The 16,822-nt window shown below is 49.4% G+C and overlaps 1 protein-coding gene across 1 annotated transcript; it reads left to right on the forward strand.

Annotated features, from left to right (window-relative positions):
- Window positions 1-6,979: 6,979 nt before the first annotated feature.
- On the forward strand, window positions 6,980-16,144 carry INO80C (INO80 complex subunit C). The gene is made up of 4 exons (XM_072150985.1): window positions 6,980-7,145; window positions 13,556-13,667; window positions 15,043-15,110; window positions 15,883-16,144. Exons 1-4 carry the CDS (start codon window positions 7,065-7,067, stop codon window positions 16,012-16,014), a joined length of 393 nt encoding a protein of 130 aa, XP_072007086.1. The 5' UTR covers window positions 6,980-7,064; the 3' UTR covers window positions 16,015-16,144.
- Window positions 16,145-16,822: the final 678 nt, after the last annotated feature.

Genomic DNA, 16,822 nt, shown 5'->3' on the forward strand with positions numbered 1-16,822 from the left:
GTTAAAGGGTTAATCGTCTGATGAAATTTAATATGGTTAAAGAGTTAATAATTTACAGTAAACTCCAGAAATACTCAATAGAGATAACGATGGATTCGCTTTCCAGGACTGGTCAAAAACTGAAATGTCAGCAGAAATGTTGCGTTGTCTTTGGTATCTGTGTGGGACGTGTCCCGGCGTGTCCTGCCCCGTGGCTCTAGCTGCTCTGTAACATGAGATGTGTCCCTCCGGCACAGAGACACCGACCTGAGGAGGACAAGGTCCACATCCAGCAGCTGCAGCAGACTCCCCCGTCAGGGAATCAGCCCATCAAGTCATCAGCCACATCTTATATACAGAGTCCGGGAGATGTGACGGAGAAGCCGGGAGCTCGGTGTCTGGTGATTGCCGGATAACAGATGGGAGACAGGACACAGGATGAGAGAGGGGACATTTCATGAAGTTAGTGATGTGATAGATCTGCCTAAAGAGATGGGATATAAGAGCAGGTTTGAAACTTTGGGAGTCCCTTAGTCCAGGGAAGAGCATTCCAGAGAATTGGTGCAGCTCGGGAGAAGTCTTGGAGCCGCGAACGTAAGGTTCGAATTAAAGGAGAGAGTAAAAGGAGAATTAAAGGAGAGATCACTGTTGGATCATAGAGCACGGGTTGGGTGATGACTGAAATAAGATAAGAGAGATAGGGAGGTGCAGCATTGTGCAGAGCTGTGTGGATAAGGGTGATTATTTTAAACTGTATTTGGAAGAGGACGGGCAACCAGTGCAATGACCGGTACAGACTGGAGAGGAACTGTATGAGATGTGAGAGGAGAGGGACTGTATGAGGTGTGAGGAGAGTGGAACTGTATGAGATGTGAGAGGAGAGGGACTGTATGAGATATGAGAGGAGAGGGACTGTATGAGATATGAGAGGAGAGGGACTGTATGAGATATGAGAGGAGAGGAACTGTATGAGATATGAGGGGAGAGGGACTGTATGAGATATGAGAGGAGAGGGACTGTATGAGATATGAGAGGAGAGGGACTGTACGAGATGTGAGAGGAGAGAAAAACTGTGTGAGGGGAGAGGAGAGGGACTGTATGAGATATGAGAGGAGAGGGACTGTATGAGATATGAGGGGAGAGGAACTGTATGAGATATGAGAGGAGAGGGACTGTATGAGATATGAGGGGAGAGGAACTGTATGAGATATGAGAGGAGAGGGACTGTATGAGATATGAGAGGAGAGGGACTGTATGAGATATGAGAGGAGAGGGACTGTATGAGATATGAGAGGAGAGGAACTGTGTGAGATATGAGGGGAGAGGAACTGTATGAGATATGAGAGGAGAGGGACTGTATGAGATATGAGAGGAGAGGGACTGTATGAGATATGAGGGGAGAGGGACTGTATGAGATATGAGAGGAGAGGGACTGTATGAGATATGAGGGGAGAGGAACTGTATGAGATATGAGAGGAGAGGGACTGTGTGAGATATGAGGGGAGAGGAACTGTATGAGATATGAGAGGAGAGGGACTGTATGAGATATGAGAGGAGAGGGACTGTATGAGATATGAGAGGAGAGGGACTGTATGAGATATGAGAGGAGAGGGACTGTGTGAGATATGAGGGGAGAGGAACTGTATGAGATATGAGAGGAGAGGGACTGTATGAGATATGAGAGGAGAGGAACTGTATGAGATATGAGAGGAGAGGGACTGTATGAGATATGAGGGGAGAGGGACTGTACGAGATGTGAGAGGAGAGAAAAACTGTGTGAGGGGAGAGGGACTATACGAGGATTGAGGGGAGAGGGACTGTATGAGGTGAAGGAGGAGAGAGACTATACAAAAAGTGAGGGAGAGGGACTATACAAGGTGCAAGGGGAGAGGGACTATACAAGGTGCAAGGGGAGAGGGACTATACAAGATGCAAGGGGAGAGGGACTATACAAGGTGAAGTTGACTGCACAGGGATTGCCAGAACTTGGAAACAAACTGAACCCCACGGTCTGAGACGATGTGCTGAGGAAGACCATGAAGCCGAAAGATATGGAGGAAGAACCGGCTGGTAAGGCGCGGAGCTGACCTGGCAAAGGCACAAAGGACATCTTGGAGAACCTGTTACCACCCAGATGATTATATTCCCGGAAGAAGATGGGAGATCCGTAATAAAGTTCATGGCTATGAGTCCACAAAAGTTCCGTGATCAGAGGCAGTGGGTAGCGGTTTTTCACCGTAACTTTATTGAGACCGCGGGAATTGATGCATGGACAGAGGGAACCATCCTTCTTGGCCACAAAGAAGAATCCAGCACTGGCAGGAGAAGAAGACTTGCAGATAAATCCCTGCTGCAGATTTTCTCCTTGATGTAGGCCGACATAGTCGTGGAGATATCCAGCGGCTTCCGAAGGCGAACCACAGGAAAGTGATACTGGGAGACCAGGGAAGCATCCAAAAAGTTTCCTCCAGAGCCAGAATCCAGGAAGGCAGAGGCTTGAAACTGACTACCTGCCCCGGAGCGGAGTAGGACAGGTATGTTCAGGCATGGAGATTTGTTCTCACCTAGAGTTGCTTCTTCCAAGAACCTTAGGTGGGTGCATTTCCCAGACGCTGAGGGCAAACTGGACAAGTCGGGAGAAAGTGTTACGGCTGGCACAATAGAGACAGAGGTTCTCTTGTCACACTCTTGGGGCGTCAGCCGAGCCTTAGCCACCTGCATGGGTGGACGCAGACGCAGAGGACGGCAGAGGGGATCTTTGGAAGACTGGAGCCAAGCGGAGTAGTTGTTGGACCATGGCTTGCACTTGCTCACCTCACTGCTCTTCCAAGCGCTCACAGAAGTGGATGTCAATCCGAGTGGTCGGGGAGATCAGGCTGCTCATAGAAAACGGCACGTCCCATGCATCCAGGGCATCTTTGATCTGACCAGACAGTCCTATTTTAAAGGTAACGACCAAGGCCGCTTCATTCCACGAGAGCTCGGATGCTAGTGTGACTATGAACCGCACGGTCACCAACAGACAGGTTCCCTCGGCACAAATTCAGTAGAGCGGTTTTTGGATGGACCGGAATTCTGCAAGGAATGTAGTAACGTTAGCAGTGACTGGGTCATTCCTGTCCCAGAGGGGGGAGGTAGCCCATGCCAGGGCTTTCCTGGAGAGCAGACTGATGCCACCTTATACCTCTTCATGGTGAACTGCGTAGGCATCAGCTCAATGTGCAGAGAGCACTTGGTGATGAACACCTCGACAACTTGGGGTCTCCGTCAGAGTTGCTGACCGTGCACAGCCAATCTGCTGGGCCAAAGGTGGTGAGATCAGCCACTTCAGGTAGTGGAATTTTGGCTGGATCCATGGCCGGAGCTCACTGTCAGGATTCAGGGGTAGTGGACCCAGTGGACCAACACGAGCGATGATGTAAGCCGACACCTGCGAGCGGAGTCTAAGTTGCACCTGGTTTTCACCAGAGCCGCCGCAAAGCGGGTTGGACTTGCTGCGCCGCGATAACGCCAGGTCAGTCCACAGGTGTGACTTTGCTCGTGGTGGCGGCTAAGGCAAAATACAGAATCATGAGGCGGATGCGGAACCATGGTCAGACAGAAGGTCAGGACAGCGGCACAGAATCAGAGAACATGAATCAAGGTCACAACGGGAAATAATCCCAGGAATGACGCAGGGAAGCTTTCTCAGAGGCACAAAGATCCGGCAGGGGACACAAGAAGGGGCCGGGAATATAACAGGGAAGGCGGCCGTGCAGCACCAATTATCGACGTGCTGGCCCTATCTCACAATGCCGTCGCATGCCCTAGGAGGCGGGGACTAGCACGCCGGAGCGACGAGACTGGAACGCGGAATCTAGAACTATTTTTCCATGTACAGAGCAATGTGACGGTTTTTTTTTACTGCGTAACAAATTGCACTTCATAGTGACGTTATTTATTATTCCATGCCGTGTACTGGGAAGCAGGGAAAAAACTCCAAATGCAGTGAAATTGGTGAAAAAACGCTTTTCTGACGTTTTCTTGGGCTTGGATTTTATGTCTTTCACTCTGCGCCCCAATGACGCGTCTACTTTATTATTTGGGTCGGTGCGATCACAGGGAGACCTCATTTATACAGGTTTTATAATCTTCAAAAATTAAAACCTCCTGTACGAAAAATTTTATTTTGCCGTCTTCGGTTGCTAATAACTTTTTCATACTTCGGTGCACGGAGCTGAGGGTGGTGTCATTCTGTGCTACTTTTTATGATGTGTTCAACGCTTCTATGTTTAGGACTGTACGACCTTTTCATCAATTTTTAAAGAATTTTTTATATTTTTCAAAATGGCAAAAAAAGTGGCATTTTCAACTTTGGGTGCTATTCTCGGTTACGGGGTTAAACGCTGTTAAGAACGGTTTCTATATTTTAATAGATCGGACATTTTGACTTTTTTCTTTACTATTTTTCAGACCCCCCCTGGGTACTTTATCTCTAGGTGGCCTGATTGATCCTACCATATACTGGCATACTCCTGTATGTGGGGATTTTTCCTCCTCATTCGCACATTGTAATGAGAAGGTTAAATGATTTGCCGCCCGTGGAGCCGACGTCATGGGGAGCGACGATCCTCACCAACAGACAATATGCAGCAGATAATTACCGGCTGTGGAGAGGGCTCGGCCCATGAACCCTCTCCTTTCACCCACTGCAGACGCGTGACATCAGTAAGGGGTTTGACTTGACTTCAGTGTTAGACTCCGCCTCCTTGACTTCATAAAGTTGATTTTCTGGATGATGTCACCGCACCAGGCCATGCAGGGAGCATCCTCTAGAAGCTTCTCCGCTGCTGATAACCTACTGCTAGTGGATTATTAGGACAATGTCTGATGACAGGTTCCCTTAAAGCGACACTTCAAAAACCAGTGTAACACCAAACACCAAAGTGTTCATTGTGATCAGGAAATTATCCTCAAAGCCCCGAACCCAAGCTCTGTACACGGCTACATGTGTGTCATATATGTGCATCCCCATGTAGGAGGCTCAGGAGCTCATTACTTTGCTCTTTTATTACTTAGTTGTAATGTTCATTCCATTACCCCTGTCATGTTACCTCTGTCATGTTACCCCCGTCATGTTACCCCCGTCATGTTCCCTCCGTCATGTTACCCCCGTCATGTTCCCTCTGTCATGTTACCCCTGTCATGTTACCCCTGTCATGTTACCCCTGTCATGTTCCCTCAGTCATGTTCCCTCAGTCATGTTCCCTCAGTCATGTTACCCCCGTCATGTTCCCTCCGTCATGTTACCCCCGTCATGTCACCCCCGTCATGTCACCCTCTGTCATGTTACCCTCTGTCATGTTCCCCCTGTCATGTTCCCCCTGTCATGTTCCCTCTGTCATGTTCCCTCTGTCATGTTCCCTCTGTCATGTTACCCCTGTCATGTTCCCTCAGTCATGTTCCCTCTGTCATGTTCCCTCTGTCATGTTCCCTCTGTCATGTTCCCCCTGTCATGTTCCCTCTGTCATGTTCCCTCTGTCATGTTCCCTCTGTCATGTTACCCCTGTCATGTTCCCTCAGTCATGTTACCCCCGTCATGTTCCCTCCGTCATGTTACCCCTGTCATGTTCCCTCTGTCATGTTACCCCTGTCATGTTACCCCTGTCATGTTACCCCTGTCATGTTACCCCCGTCATGTTCCCTCCGTCATGTTACCCCCGTCATGTCACCCCTGTCATGTTCCCTCTGTCATGTTACCCCTGTCATGTTACCCCTGTCATGTTACCCCTGTCATGTTCCCTCAGTCATGTTACCCCCGTCATGTTCCCTCTGTCATGTTACCCCCGTCATGTTACCTCTGTCATGTCACCCCCGTCATGTTCCCTCTGTCATGTTACCCCTGTCATGTTCCCTCTGTCATGTTACCCCTGTCATGTTACCCCTGTCATGTTACCCCTGTCATGTTACCCCTGTCATGTTACCCCCGTCATGTTCCCTCTGTCATGTTCCCTCTGTCATGTTCCCTCTGTCATGTCACCCCCGTCATGTTCCCTCTGTCATGTTCCCTCTGTCATGTTCCCTCTGTCATGTTACCCCTGTCATGTTACCCCTGTCATGTTCCCTCTGTCATGTTACCCCTGTCATGTTACCCCTGTCATGTTACCCCTGTCATGTTACCCCTGTCATGTTCCCTCTGTCATGTTACCCCCGTCATGTTCCCTCTGTCATGTTACCCCCGTCATGTTCCCTCTGTCATGTTACCCCTGTCATGTTCCCTCTGTCATGTTACCCCTGTCATGTTCCCCCTGTCATGTTACCCCTGTCATGTTACCCCTGTCATGTTACCCCTGTCATGTTCCCTCTGTCATGTTCCCTCTGTCATGTTACCCCTGTCATGTTCCCTCTGTCATGTTCCCTCTGTCATGTCACCCCCGTCATGTTCCCTCTGTCATGTTCCCTCTGTCATGTCACCCCCGTCATGTTCCCTCTGTCATGTTCCCTCTGTCATGTCACCCCCGTCATGTTCCCTCTGTCATGTCACCCCCGTCATGTTCCCTCTGTCATGTCACCCCTGTCATGTTCCCTCTGTCATGTTCCCTCTGTCATGTCACCCCCGTCATGTTCCCTCTGTCATGTCACCCCCGTCATGTTCCCTCTGTCATGTCACCCCTGTCATGTTACCCCTCTCATGTTACCCCCGTCATGTCACCCCCGTCATGTTCCCTCTGTCATGTTCCCTCTGTCATGTTCCCCCTGTCATGTTCCCCCTGTCATGTTACCCCTGTCATGTTACCCCTGTCATGTTCCCTCTGTCATGTTACCCCTGTCATGTTCCCTCTGTCATGTTACCCCTGTCATGTTCCCTCTGTCATGTTACCCCTGTCATGTCACCCCCGCCATGTCACCCCCGCCATGTCACCCCCGCCATGTCACCCCCGCCATGTCACCCCTGTCATGTTACCCCTGATATCCATCCTGTCACTGTCTGCGCGGACTGTTGTTTATAAAGCTGAGCGCAGTGTGACTCCTCCCACACATGTGACGGGTCACGTGCTGGTGACGTCACCGCAGGTCCTGTAGGCTGTGTGGGTGCTGGGTGTACTATGGGGGACAAGGTGTCTCCCCCGGACTCCTCCGCGGACGCCGCTCCCCGGGCGCTGCCCTTCAAGCTGCCGCATTTCCTGGTAATGTCCTGACCCGACTCCATAATCACCGTATTATTATATGTCTGTTATCTGCACCCATCATGTAATATATATATCACCATCATATACCGCAGCGCAGCACAGAGCATGGGGGACACAGAATATACTACACAACACAGAGGCCTGACCACAGGAGCTTACACTCTACGAGGATGAGGGGGTGACACAAGAGCTTACAGTCTATGAGGATGAGGGGGTGACACAAGAGCTTACAGTCTATGAGGATGAGGGGGGACACAAGAGCTTACAGTCTATGAGGATGAGGAGGTGACACAAGAGCTTACAGTCTATGAGGATGAGGAGGGACACAAGAGCTTACAGTCTATGAGAATGAGGGAGGACACAAGAGCTTACCGTCTATGAGGATGAGGAGGTGAGACAAGAGCTTACAGTCTATGAGGATGAGGGGATGACACAAGAGCTTACAGTCTATGAGGATGAGGGGAGGACACAAGAGCTTACAGTCTATGAGGATGAGGGGGTGACACAAGAGCTACAGTCTATGAGGATGAGGGGGTGACACAAGAGCTTACAGTCTATGAGGATGAGGGGGTGACACAAGAGCTTACAGTCTATGAGGATGAGGGGGGAACACAAGAGCTTACAGTCTATGAGGATGAGGGGGGAACACAAGAGCTTACAGTCTATGAGGATGAGGAGGTGACACAAGAGCTTACAGTCTATGAGGATGAGGGGGGACACAAGAGCTTACAGTCTATGAGGATGAGGGGGTGACACAAGAGCTTACAGTCTATGAGGATGAGGGGGGACACAAGAGCTTACAGTCTATGAGGATGAGGGGGGAACACAAGAGCTTACAGTCTATGAGGATGAGGAGGTGACACAAGAGCTTACAGTCTATGAGGATGAGGGGGGACACAAGAGCTTACAGTCTATGAGGATGAGGGGGTGACACAAGAGCTTACAGTCTATGAGGATGAGGGGAGGACACAAGAGCTTACAGTCTATGAGGATGAGGGGGGGGACACAAGAGCTTACAGTCTATGAGGATGAGGGGGTGACACAAGAGCTTACAGTCTATGAGGATGAGGGGGTGACACAAGAGCTTACAGTCTATGAGGATGAGGGGGTGAGACAAGAGCTCACAGTCTATGAGGATGAGGGGATGACACAAGAGCTTACAGTCTATGAGGATGAGGGGGTGACACAAGAGCTTACAGTCTATGAGGATGAGGGGGTGACACAAGAGCTTACAGTCTATGAGGATGAGGGGGGACACAAGAGCTTACAGTCTATGAGGATGAGGGGGTGACACAAGAGCTTATAGTCTATGAGGATGAGGGGGGACACAAGAGCTTACAGTCCATGAGGATGAGGGGGGACACAAGAGCTTACAGTCTATGAGGATGAGGGGAGGACACAAGAGCTTACAGTCTATGAGGATGAGGGGGGTGACACAAGAGCTTACAGTCTATGAGGATGAGGAGAGACACAAGAGCTTACAGTCTATGAGGATGAGGGGGTGACACAAGAGCTTACAGTCTATGAGGATGGGGGGGTGACACAAGAGCTTACTGTCTATGAGGATGAGGGGGTGACACAAGAGCTTACAGTCTATGACAGTGATGGCAAACCTTTTAGAGACCGAGTGCCCAAACTACAACAAAGACCCGCTTATTTATCGCAGAGTGCCAACACTGAAATTTAATTAGTGATTTATATTCCCTTCTCTGTCACAGTTTTCATTGATACCAGCCCCTGAGGACACCAATACAGCAGAAAATAGTCCCAGGTAGAGCTGTCACTTTAATATGGCTCTGTGCACAGCAAGTCCTGGGCTGTCTGGGACTACAGGAAGATACCTGGAGTCATCTCTGGTGATGGCCTGAGTGCCCACAGAAAGGGCTCTGAGTGCCACCTCTGGCACCAGTGCCATAGGTTAGCCATCACTGGTCTATGAGGATGAGGAGGACACAAGAGCTTACAGTCTATGAGGATGAGGGGTGACACAAGAGCTTCCAGTCTGTGAGGATGAGGGGGGTGACACAAGAGCTTACAGTCTATGAGGATGAGGGGGTGACACAAGAGCTTACAGTCTATGAGGATGAGGAGGTGACACAAGAGCTTACAGTCTATGAGGATGAGGGGGTGACACAAGAGCTTACAGTCTATGAGGATGGGGGGGTGACACAAGAGCTTACAGTCTATGAGGATGAGGAGGACACAAGAGCTTACAGTCTATGAGGATGAGGGGTGACACAAGAGCTTCCAGTCTATGAGGATGAGGGGAGACACAAGAGCTTACAGTCTATGAGGATGAGGGGTGACACGAGAGCTTACAGTCTATGAGGATGAGGGGGGTGACACAAGAGCTTACAGTCTATGAGGATGAGGGGAGACACAAGAGCTTACAGTCTATGAGGATGAGGGGGACACAAGAGCTTACAGTCTATGAGGACGAGGGGGGACACAAGAGCTTACAGTCTATGAGGATGAGGGGGTGACACAAGAGCTTACAGTCTATGAGGATGAGGGGGGCACCAGAGCTTACAGTCTATGAGGATGAGGGGGTGACACAAGAGCTTACAGTCTATGAGGATGAGGGGGGTGACACAAGAGCTTACAGTCTATGAGGATGAGGGGGGGACACAAGAGCTTACAGTCTATGAGGATGAGGGGGTGACACAAGAGCTTACAGTCTATGAGGATGAGGGGGTGACACAAGAGCTTACAGTCTATGAGGATGAGGGAGGACACAAGAGCTTACAGTCTATGAGGATGAGGGGGTGACACAAGAGCTTACAGTCTATGAGGATGAGGGGGTGACACAAGAGCTTATAGTCTATGAGGATGAGGGGTGACACAAGAGCTTACAGTCTATGAGGATGAGGGGTGACACAAGAGCTTACAGTCTATGAGGATGAGGGGGGTGACACAAGAGCTTACAGTCTATGAGGATGAGGGGGTGACACAAGAGCTTGCAGTCTATGAGGATGAGGAGAGACACAAGAGCTTACAGTCTATGAGGATGAGGGGGTGACACAAGAGCTTACAGTCTATGAGGATGAGGGAGGACACAAGAGCTTACAGTCTATGAGGATGAGGGGGTGACACAAGAGCTTACAGTCTATGAGGATGAGGGGGTGACACAAGAGCTTATAGTCTATGAGGATGAGGGGTGACACAAGAGCTTACAGTCTATGAGGATGAGGGGTGACACAAGAGCTTACAGTCTATGAGGATGGGGGGGTGACACAAGAGCTTACAGTCTATGAGGATGAGGGGTGACACAAGAGCTTACAGTCTATGAGGATGAGGGGGGAACACAAGAGCTTACAGTCTATGAGGATGAGGAGGACACAAGAGCTTACAGTCTATGAGGATGAGGGGTGACACAAGAGCTTACAGTCTATGAGGATGAGGGGGTGACACAAGAGCTTACAGTCTATGAGGATGAGGGGGGTGACACAAGAGCTTACAGTCTATGAGGATGAGGGGGTGACACAAGAGCTTACAGTCTATGAGGATGAGGAGAGACACAAGAGCTTACAGTCTATGAGGATGAGGGGGTGACACAAGAGCTTACAGTCTATGAGGATGAGGGAGGACACAAGAGCTTACAGTCTATGAGGATGAGGGGGTGACACAAGAGCTTACAGTCTATGAGGATGAGGGGGGACACAAGAGCTTACAGTCTATGAGGATGAGGGGGTGACACAAGAGCTTACAGTCTATGAGGATGAGGGGGTGACACAAGAGCTTACAGTCTATGAGGATGAGGGGGGTGACACAAGAGCTTACAGTCTATGAGGATGAGGGGGGTGACACAAGAGCTTACAGTCTATGAGGATGAGGGGGTGACACAAGAGCTTACAGTCTATGAGGATGAGGGGGTGACACAAGAGCTTACAGTCTATGAGGATGAGGGGGGTGACACAAGAGGTTACAGTCTATGAGGATGAGGGGGTGACACAAGAGCTTACAGTCTATGACAGTGATGGCGAACCTATGGCACTGGTGCCAGAGGTGGCACTCAGAGCCCTTTCTGTGGGCACTCAGGCCATCACCAGAGATGACTCCAGGTATCTTCCTGCAGTCCCAGACAGCCCAGGACTTGCTGTGCACAGAGCCATATTAAAGTGACAGCTCTACCTGGGACTATTTTCTGCTGTATTGGTGTCCTCAGGGGCTGGTATCAATGAAAACTGTGACAGAGAAGGGAATATAAATCACACATTACATTTCTGTGTTGGCACTCTGCGATAAATAAGCGGGTCTTTGTCGTAGTTTGGGCACTCCGTCTCTAAAAGGTTCGCCATCACTGGTCTATGAGGATGAGGGGGGACACGAGCTTACAGTCTATGAGGATGAGGGGGGTGACACAAGAGCTTACAGTCTATGAGGATGAGGACACAAGAGCTTACAGTCTATGAGGATGAGGGGAGGACACAAGAGCTTACAGTCTATGAGGATGAGGGGTGACACAAGAGCTTACAGTCTATGAGGATGAGGGGAGGACACAAGAGCTTACAGTCTATGAGGATGAGGGGAGACACAAGAGCTTACAGTCTATGAGGATGAGGGGGGGACACAAGAGCTTACAGTCTATGAGGATGAGGGGAGACACAAGAGCTTACAGTCTATGAGGATGAGGGGGTGACACAAGAGCTTACAGTCTATGAGGATGAGGGGGTGACACAAGAGCTTACAGTCTATGAGGATGAGGGGGTGACACAAGAGCTTACAGTCTATGAGGGTGAGGGGGTGACACAAGAGCTTACAGTCTATGAGGATGAGGGGATGACACAAGAGCTTACAGTCCATGAGAATGAGGGGGGACACAAGAGCTTACAATCTATGAGGATGAGGGGAGACACAAGAGCTTACAGTCTATGAGGATGAGGGGGTGACACAAGAGCTTACAGTCTATGAGGATGAGGGGAGGACACAAGAGCTTACAGTCTATGAGGATGAGGGAGGACACAAGAGCTTACAGTCTATGAGGAGGAGGGGTGACACAAGAGCTTACAGTCTATGAGGATGAGGGGAGGACACAAGAGCTTACAGTCTATGTGGATGAGGGGGACACAAGAGCTTACAGTCTATGAGGATGAGGGGGTGACACAAGAGCTTACAGTCTATGAGGATGAGGGGAGGACACAAGAGCTTACAGTCTATGAGGATGAGGGGGTGACACAAGAGCTTACAGTCTATGAGGATGAGGGGGGGGGACACAAGAGCTTACAGTCTATGAGGATGAGGGGGGGCACAAGAGCTTACAGTCTATGAGGATGAGGGGGGGACACAAGAGCTTACAATCTATGAGGATGAGGGGAGACACAAGAGCTTACAGTCTATGAGGGTGAGGGGGTTACACAAGAGCTTACAGTCTATGAGGATGAGGGGGTGACACAAGAGCTTACAGTCTATGAGGATGAGGGGGGGGGACACAAGAGCTTACAGTCTATGAGGATGAGGGGGGGCACAAGAGCTTACAGTCTATGAGGATGAGGGGGGGACACAAGAGCTTACAATCTATGAGGATGAGGGGAGACACAAGAGCTTACAGTCTATGAGGGTGAGGGGGTTACACAAGAGCTTACAGTCTATGAGGGTGAGGGGGTTACACAAGAGCTTACAGTCTATGAGGATGAGGGAGGACATGCCATGTTTTATTATAGGGCTTCTTGCTTTGCTCCCCTACCTGTATCCACCATAATCTTAGATCCAGGAACCATGGTTGTGGTTTTCTTCTTATATTTGTTATTCATACTTTCTTCGAAAATCAATTATTATAATTATGCAAAGGAGTCTGAGGGTCTCCTGGGGATGTCACCAGAGCCCTTAGCTTCACAGACTATTATACTGTGCAAGAGTACTCCCCTCTCCCACTGTGTGAGATTACATGAAGCAGACAGAAGGGGAGGTGCTGAAAGAGCAGAGGGACTGAGGATACAGTGTAACTGCTTGTGAAGCTACTGCACGGAGGGGCTCTGGTAACACCCCCAGAACACTTCTGATCATTAGCTTAATTGTAAAAGTTGAGTTTAGAAGGACTGAGGCCAAACATATAATGTATGGATAACAAATATAAGAAGTTTCCCACAGTCCCAGTGCCTGGATCTAGAAGTAATCTCGATGGAGATTTCCTGTAAGTACCTGCTCCGGGCCACCGGACCCTCTTGGGATGATCTATGGTTTCCGGGACACTGCGGGGGAGGGGTGTGTATTACACCAGGGCAGGGGAGGACCAGACAGAGTGATCCTGTGTCTGGTGCAGGACAAGATAGAGACTTGTACTTGGCTCCTCCTACTTGTCGGTCTGGTTTGCTGCACCACAATCTCTTGGAGGATGAGCGGCTGAGATATTTGTCCAGGAATAAACCTTGTGTTCTGCTGCATTGACTCGGTGACTCTTCTTTCTGCAGCATTCAGGAATCGGAGGAGCAGCAGCCGGCAAGAAGAACCGGACCTGGAAGAACCTGAAGCAGATCCTGGCTCTAGAGAGGACATTACCCTGGCAGCTCCATGACCCGAGCTGTAAGCTGCTGAGCATGTACACAGAGTAACCTGTGTGTAATATGATGGGAGGGTAATACCGGCTTCACTCTACTACCAGGGGAGCTCCATGACCCGAGCTGTAAGCTGCTGAGCATGTACACAGAGTAACCTGTGTGTAATATGATGGGAGGGTAATACCGGCTTCACTCTACTACCAGGGCAGCACCTTGACCCGAGCTGTGTGCTGTTGAGCATGTACACAGAATAACATCTATGTGTAATATGATGGGAGGGTAATACCGGCTTCACTCTACTACCAGGGCAGCACCTTCACCCGAGCTGTAAGCTGCTGAGCATGTACACAGAGTGACATCTAAGTGTAATATGATGGGAGGGTAATACCGGCTTCACTTTCCTACCAGGGCAGCTCCATGACCCGAACTGTAAGCTGCTGAGCATGTACACAGAGTAACATCTATGTGTAACATGATGGGAGGGTAATACCGGCTTCACCCTACTACCAGGGAAGCTCCATGACCCGAGCTGTAAGTTTCTGAGCACGTACACTAGTAACATCTATGTGTAATATGATGGGAGGGTAATACCGGCTTCACTCTCCTACCAGGGCAGCTCCATGACCCGAGCTGTAAGCTGCTGAGCATGTACACAGAGTAACATCTATGTGTAATATAATGGGGGAGTAATACCGGCTTCACTCTACTACCAGGGAAACTCTAGACTTGTGTGATAAGTGTCTATAGATACACAGTCACATCCTCTCAGAATATACAAATCTCATTAATTAAAAGGGTTTTCCCATAAATGTTATTGTTTGTATAATGAAGTTACACAATTTTCCATCATACTTTATTGTTTCCCTTCAGTGGATAGAAATCTGACCATGGTCACACAGGTACACGGCTTGTTACATAGATCACACGGCTCGTTATATCGCGCGGCTCGTTATATCCCACCCGTCATTATGCAAACAATAACTTTAATTCCTGAAATGGTAATATCCCTTTAAGTAAAGGCGTGTATTTAATATACTATGGGGGGCGGATGCTACTATGTGGTATCTGTCCCCGGCCTCCCGGCTGAGCTCTTGGGTGCGTTCCATGTACGGCGGGATGTATCATGAGGCTGGGGTCACACATAGTCCTAGCACAATGGGGGCTGCCTGGGGTCAAACGCATTTGCGTTTGCATGAAAACGCATGTGATCGGTAATGAATGCGTTTCACTGCGCCAGCGCGTGACCGTCCTAAGGGAGACGCCCCAAAGGTGCAGCAGCAAATCCCTGAATGCTCCGGCGGGGTCTTCCTGCTGGCGAGGAGGAGATCTCCGTCACTTCGCATCTTTTGTGCAGAATTGTGTGAATTGTTACATATTTGACGCTTTCTGATAAATTTCAGATTTTAATATTGATGCTCCGCCTTCCTGCAAACCGGCAAAGAAATATTCCGACATCTCGGGGCTTCCGGTAAGTAACTTATACATATATACTTATATATACAAGATTGTGGATTATAAAGCGTCAGCTCATATAAGGAAACAGACGTTTCCCCCGCGGATAATCGGATTTATAATCCGCACTTTTATGTGTCTATCCGGAGGAGGAGGAGTTTACAAAACTCAATATTAATGCAATGTGTTAAGATAATGTTAACATCACACGGAAAATGTTAACACCACATGAACGCCATGTTAACAAAATGTTAACACTGCCCTTTTGTAAACACACATGTAAAAAGCAATGTCATTAGTCAAATCCCCTCTCCTCAGCTGTTGTATTGTGTTACAGAACGCAATGTAAACGCAACGTGTGAGCGCAGCCTCGGTGGGAGGAGTTTGCGGCGTAATGCACTGAACACCTGGTATCGGGGCTTGCGCCAATTACGGGTGTTGAGCATTTAACACGAAATATATGTGATCAGTAACAAGCACCCGGTGTTATGCTAGTTGGCAATTATGCAAATGTGATTGGGCTGAGCCCCTCCCCCTGCTGTTTGCGTTGCGATCCCCTGCTGCTGCTCCCATAAGAAGATCTTCACCAGTTTGGACCTTTAGACCAGATCTGAATTCCTGGATCTTTTTGCTGTTGTCTCCACCGGAAAGCTAAAGATAATGTTGCAGCTGTACGTTCTTGCTCCGCCCTCCACCCATAAGACACACCCCTAGTGGCGCGCGGTGGAGAAGCTATAATGACTTCAGGTTAGTAACTATTATGGATCCTGTGATTTGCTCTTTTCCAGGCCAGTTACACCGACCCCCAAACCAAACTGCGCTTCAGTACAATAGAGGAATTCAACTACATCCGGATGTTACCCACAGACGTGGTGACGGGGTACCTGGCCCTGAGGAAGGCCACCAGCATCGTCCCCTGACGCCCCTCACCCCTCCCACATCCCAACCGCGGATTCTGTACAGTAACTGTTTTTACGTTTTTTATATCTGTGTATTATAATGTATTGTTACCATTCTAAAAATAAAAACAAAATAACAATCCAGAAATAAGGGTCATATCCTCGTCCTCCTTATCATGGATGTACAATGGACTCAGTCCGGGAGGAGGCGCCGACCCAAAGAGCAGAACACGACAAATATAACACATAACATGTAAGAACAATTCACTGTGACGTCTATTGTAGCAAGTTTATATCAATGTCCAATGTATGAAGATGGGATCTACAGGCGCTCCCCGACTTATAGATGACCCCTAGTCAACTGTGACCTCTCTGGACTTATAGATGACCCCTAGTCAACTCTGACCTCTCTGGACTTATAGATGACCCCCTAGTCAACTCTGACCTCCCCGATTTGTGTCACATGAAAGTCGGCACGATTGCGCCAAAATCCGATCGTGTGCGGCACAATACCCTTCTAAATCCCTGTCCCGGCAGCGCAATCTTCGAAAAGTCGGAAAACCCGGCGGAAATGCGGCACCTTTAGTAAATAAGCCCCAATGTCTGCCTTATCCCATCCTGGAAAACATATTTGCATATTTCCCAGAATCCTCCATTGTAGCTTCAATGGCTAGAAGTCTCCACACCTGCAGCAGAGGCCTTAATCTCTCTGTAAGGGGGAGTCTTGTGCCCTGCCCCCCAGCGGCTGAGAGGGGAGTCTTGTGCCCTGCCTCCCAGCGGCTGAGGGGGGAGTCTTGTGCCCTGCCCCCCAGCGCGGCTGAGGGGGGAG

This window comes from Engystomops pustulosus, chromosome 5 (assembly GCF_040894005.1).
Source record: "Engystomops pustulosus chromosome 5, aEngPut4.maternal, whole genome shotgun sequence".
NCBI classification, from domain to species: domain Eukaryota; kingdom Metazoa; phylum Chordata; class Amphibia; order Anura; family Leptodactylidae; genus Engystomops; species Engystomops pustulosus.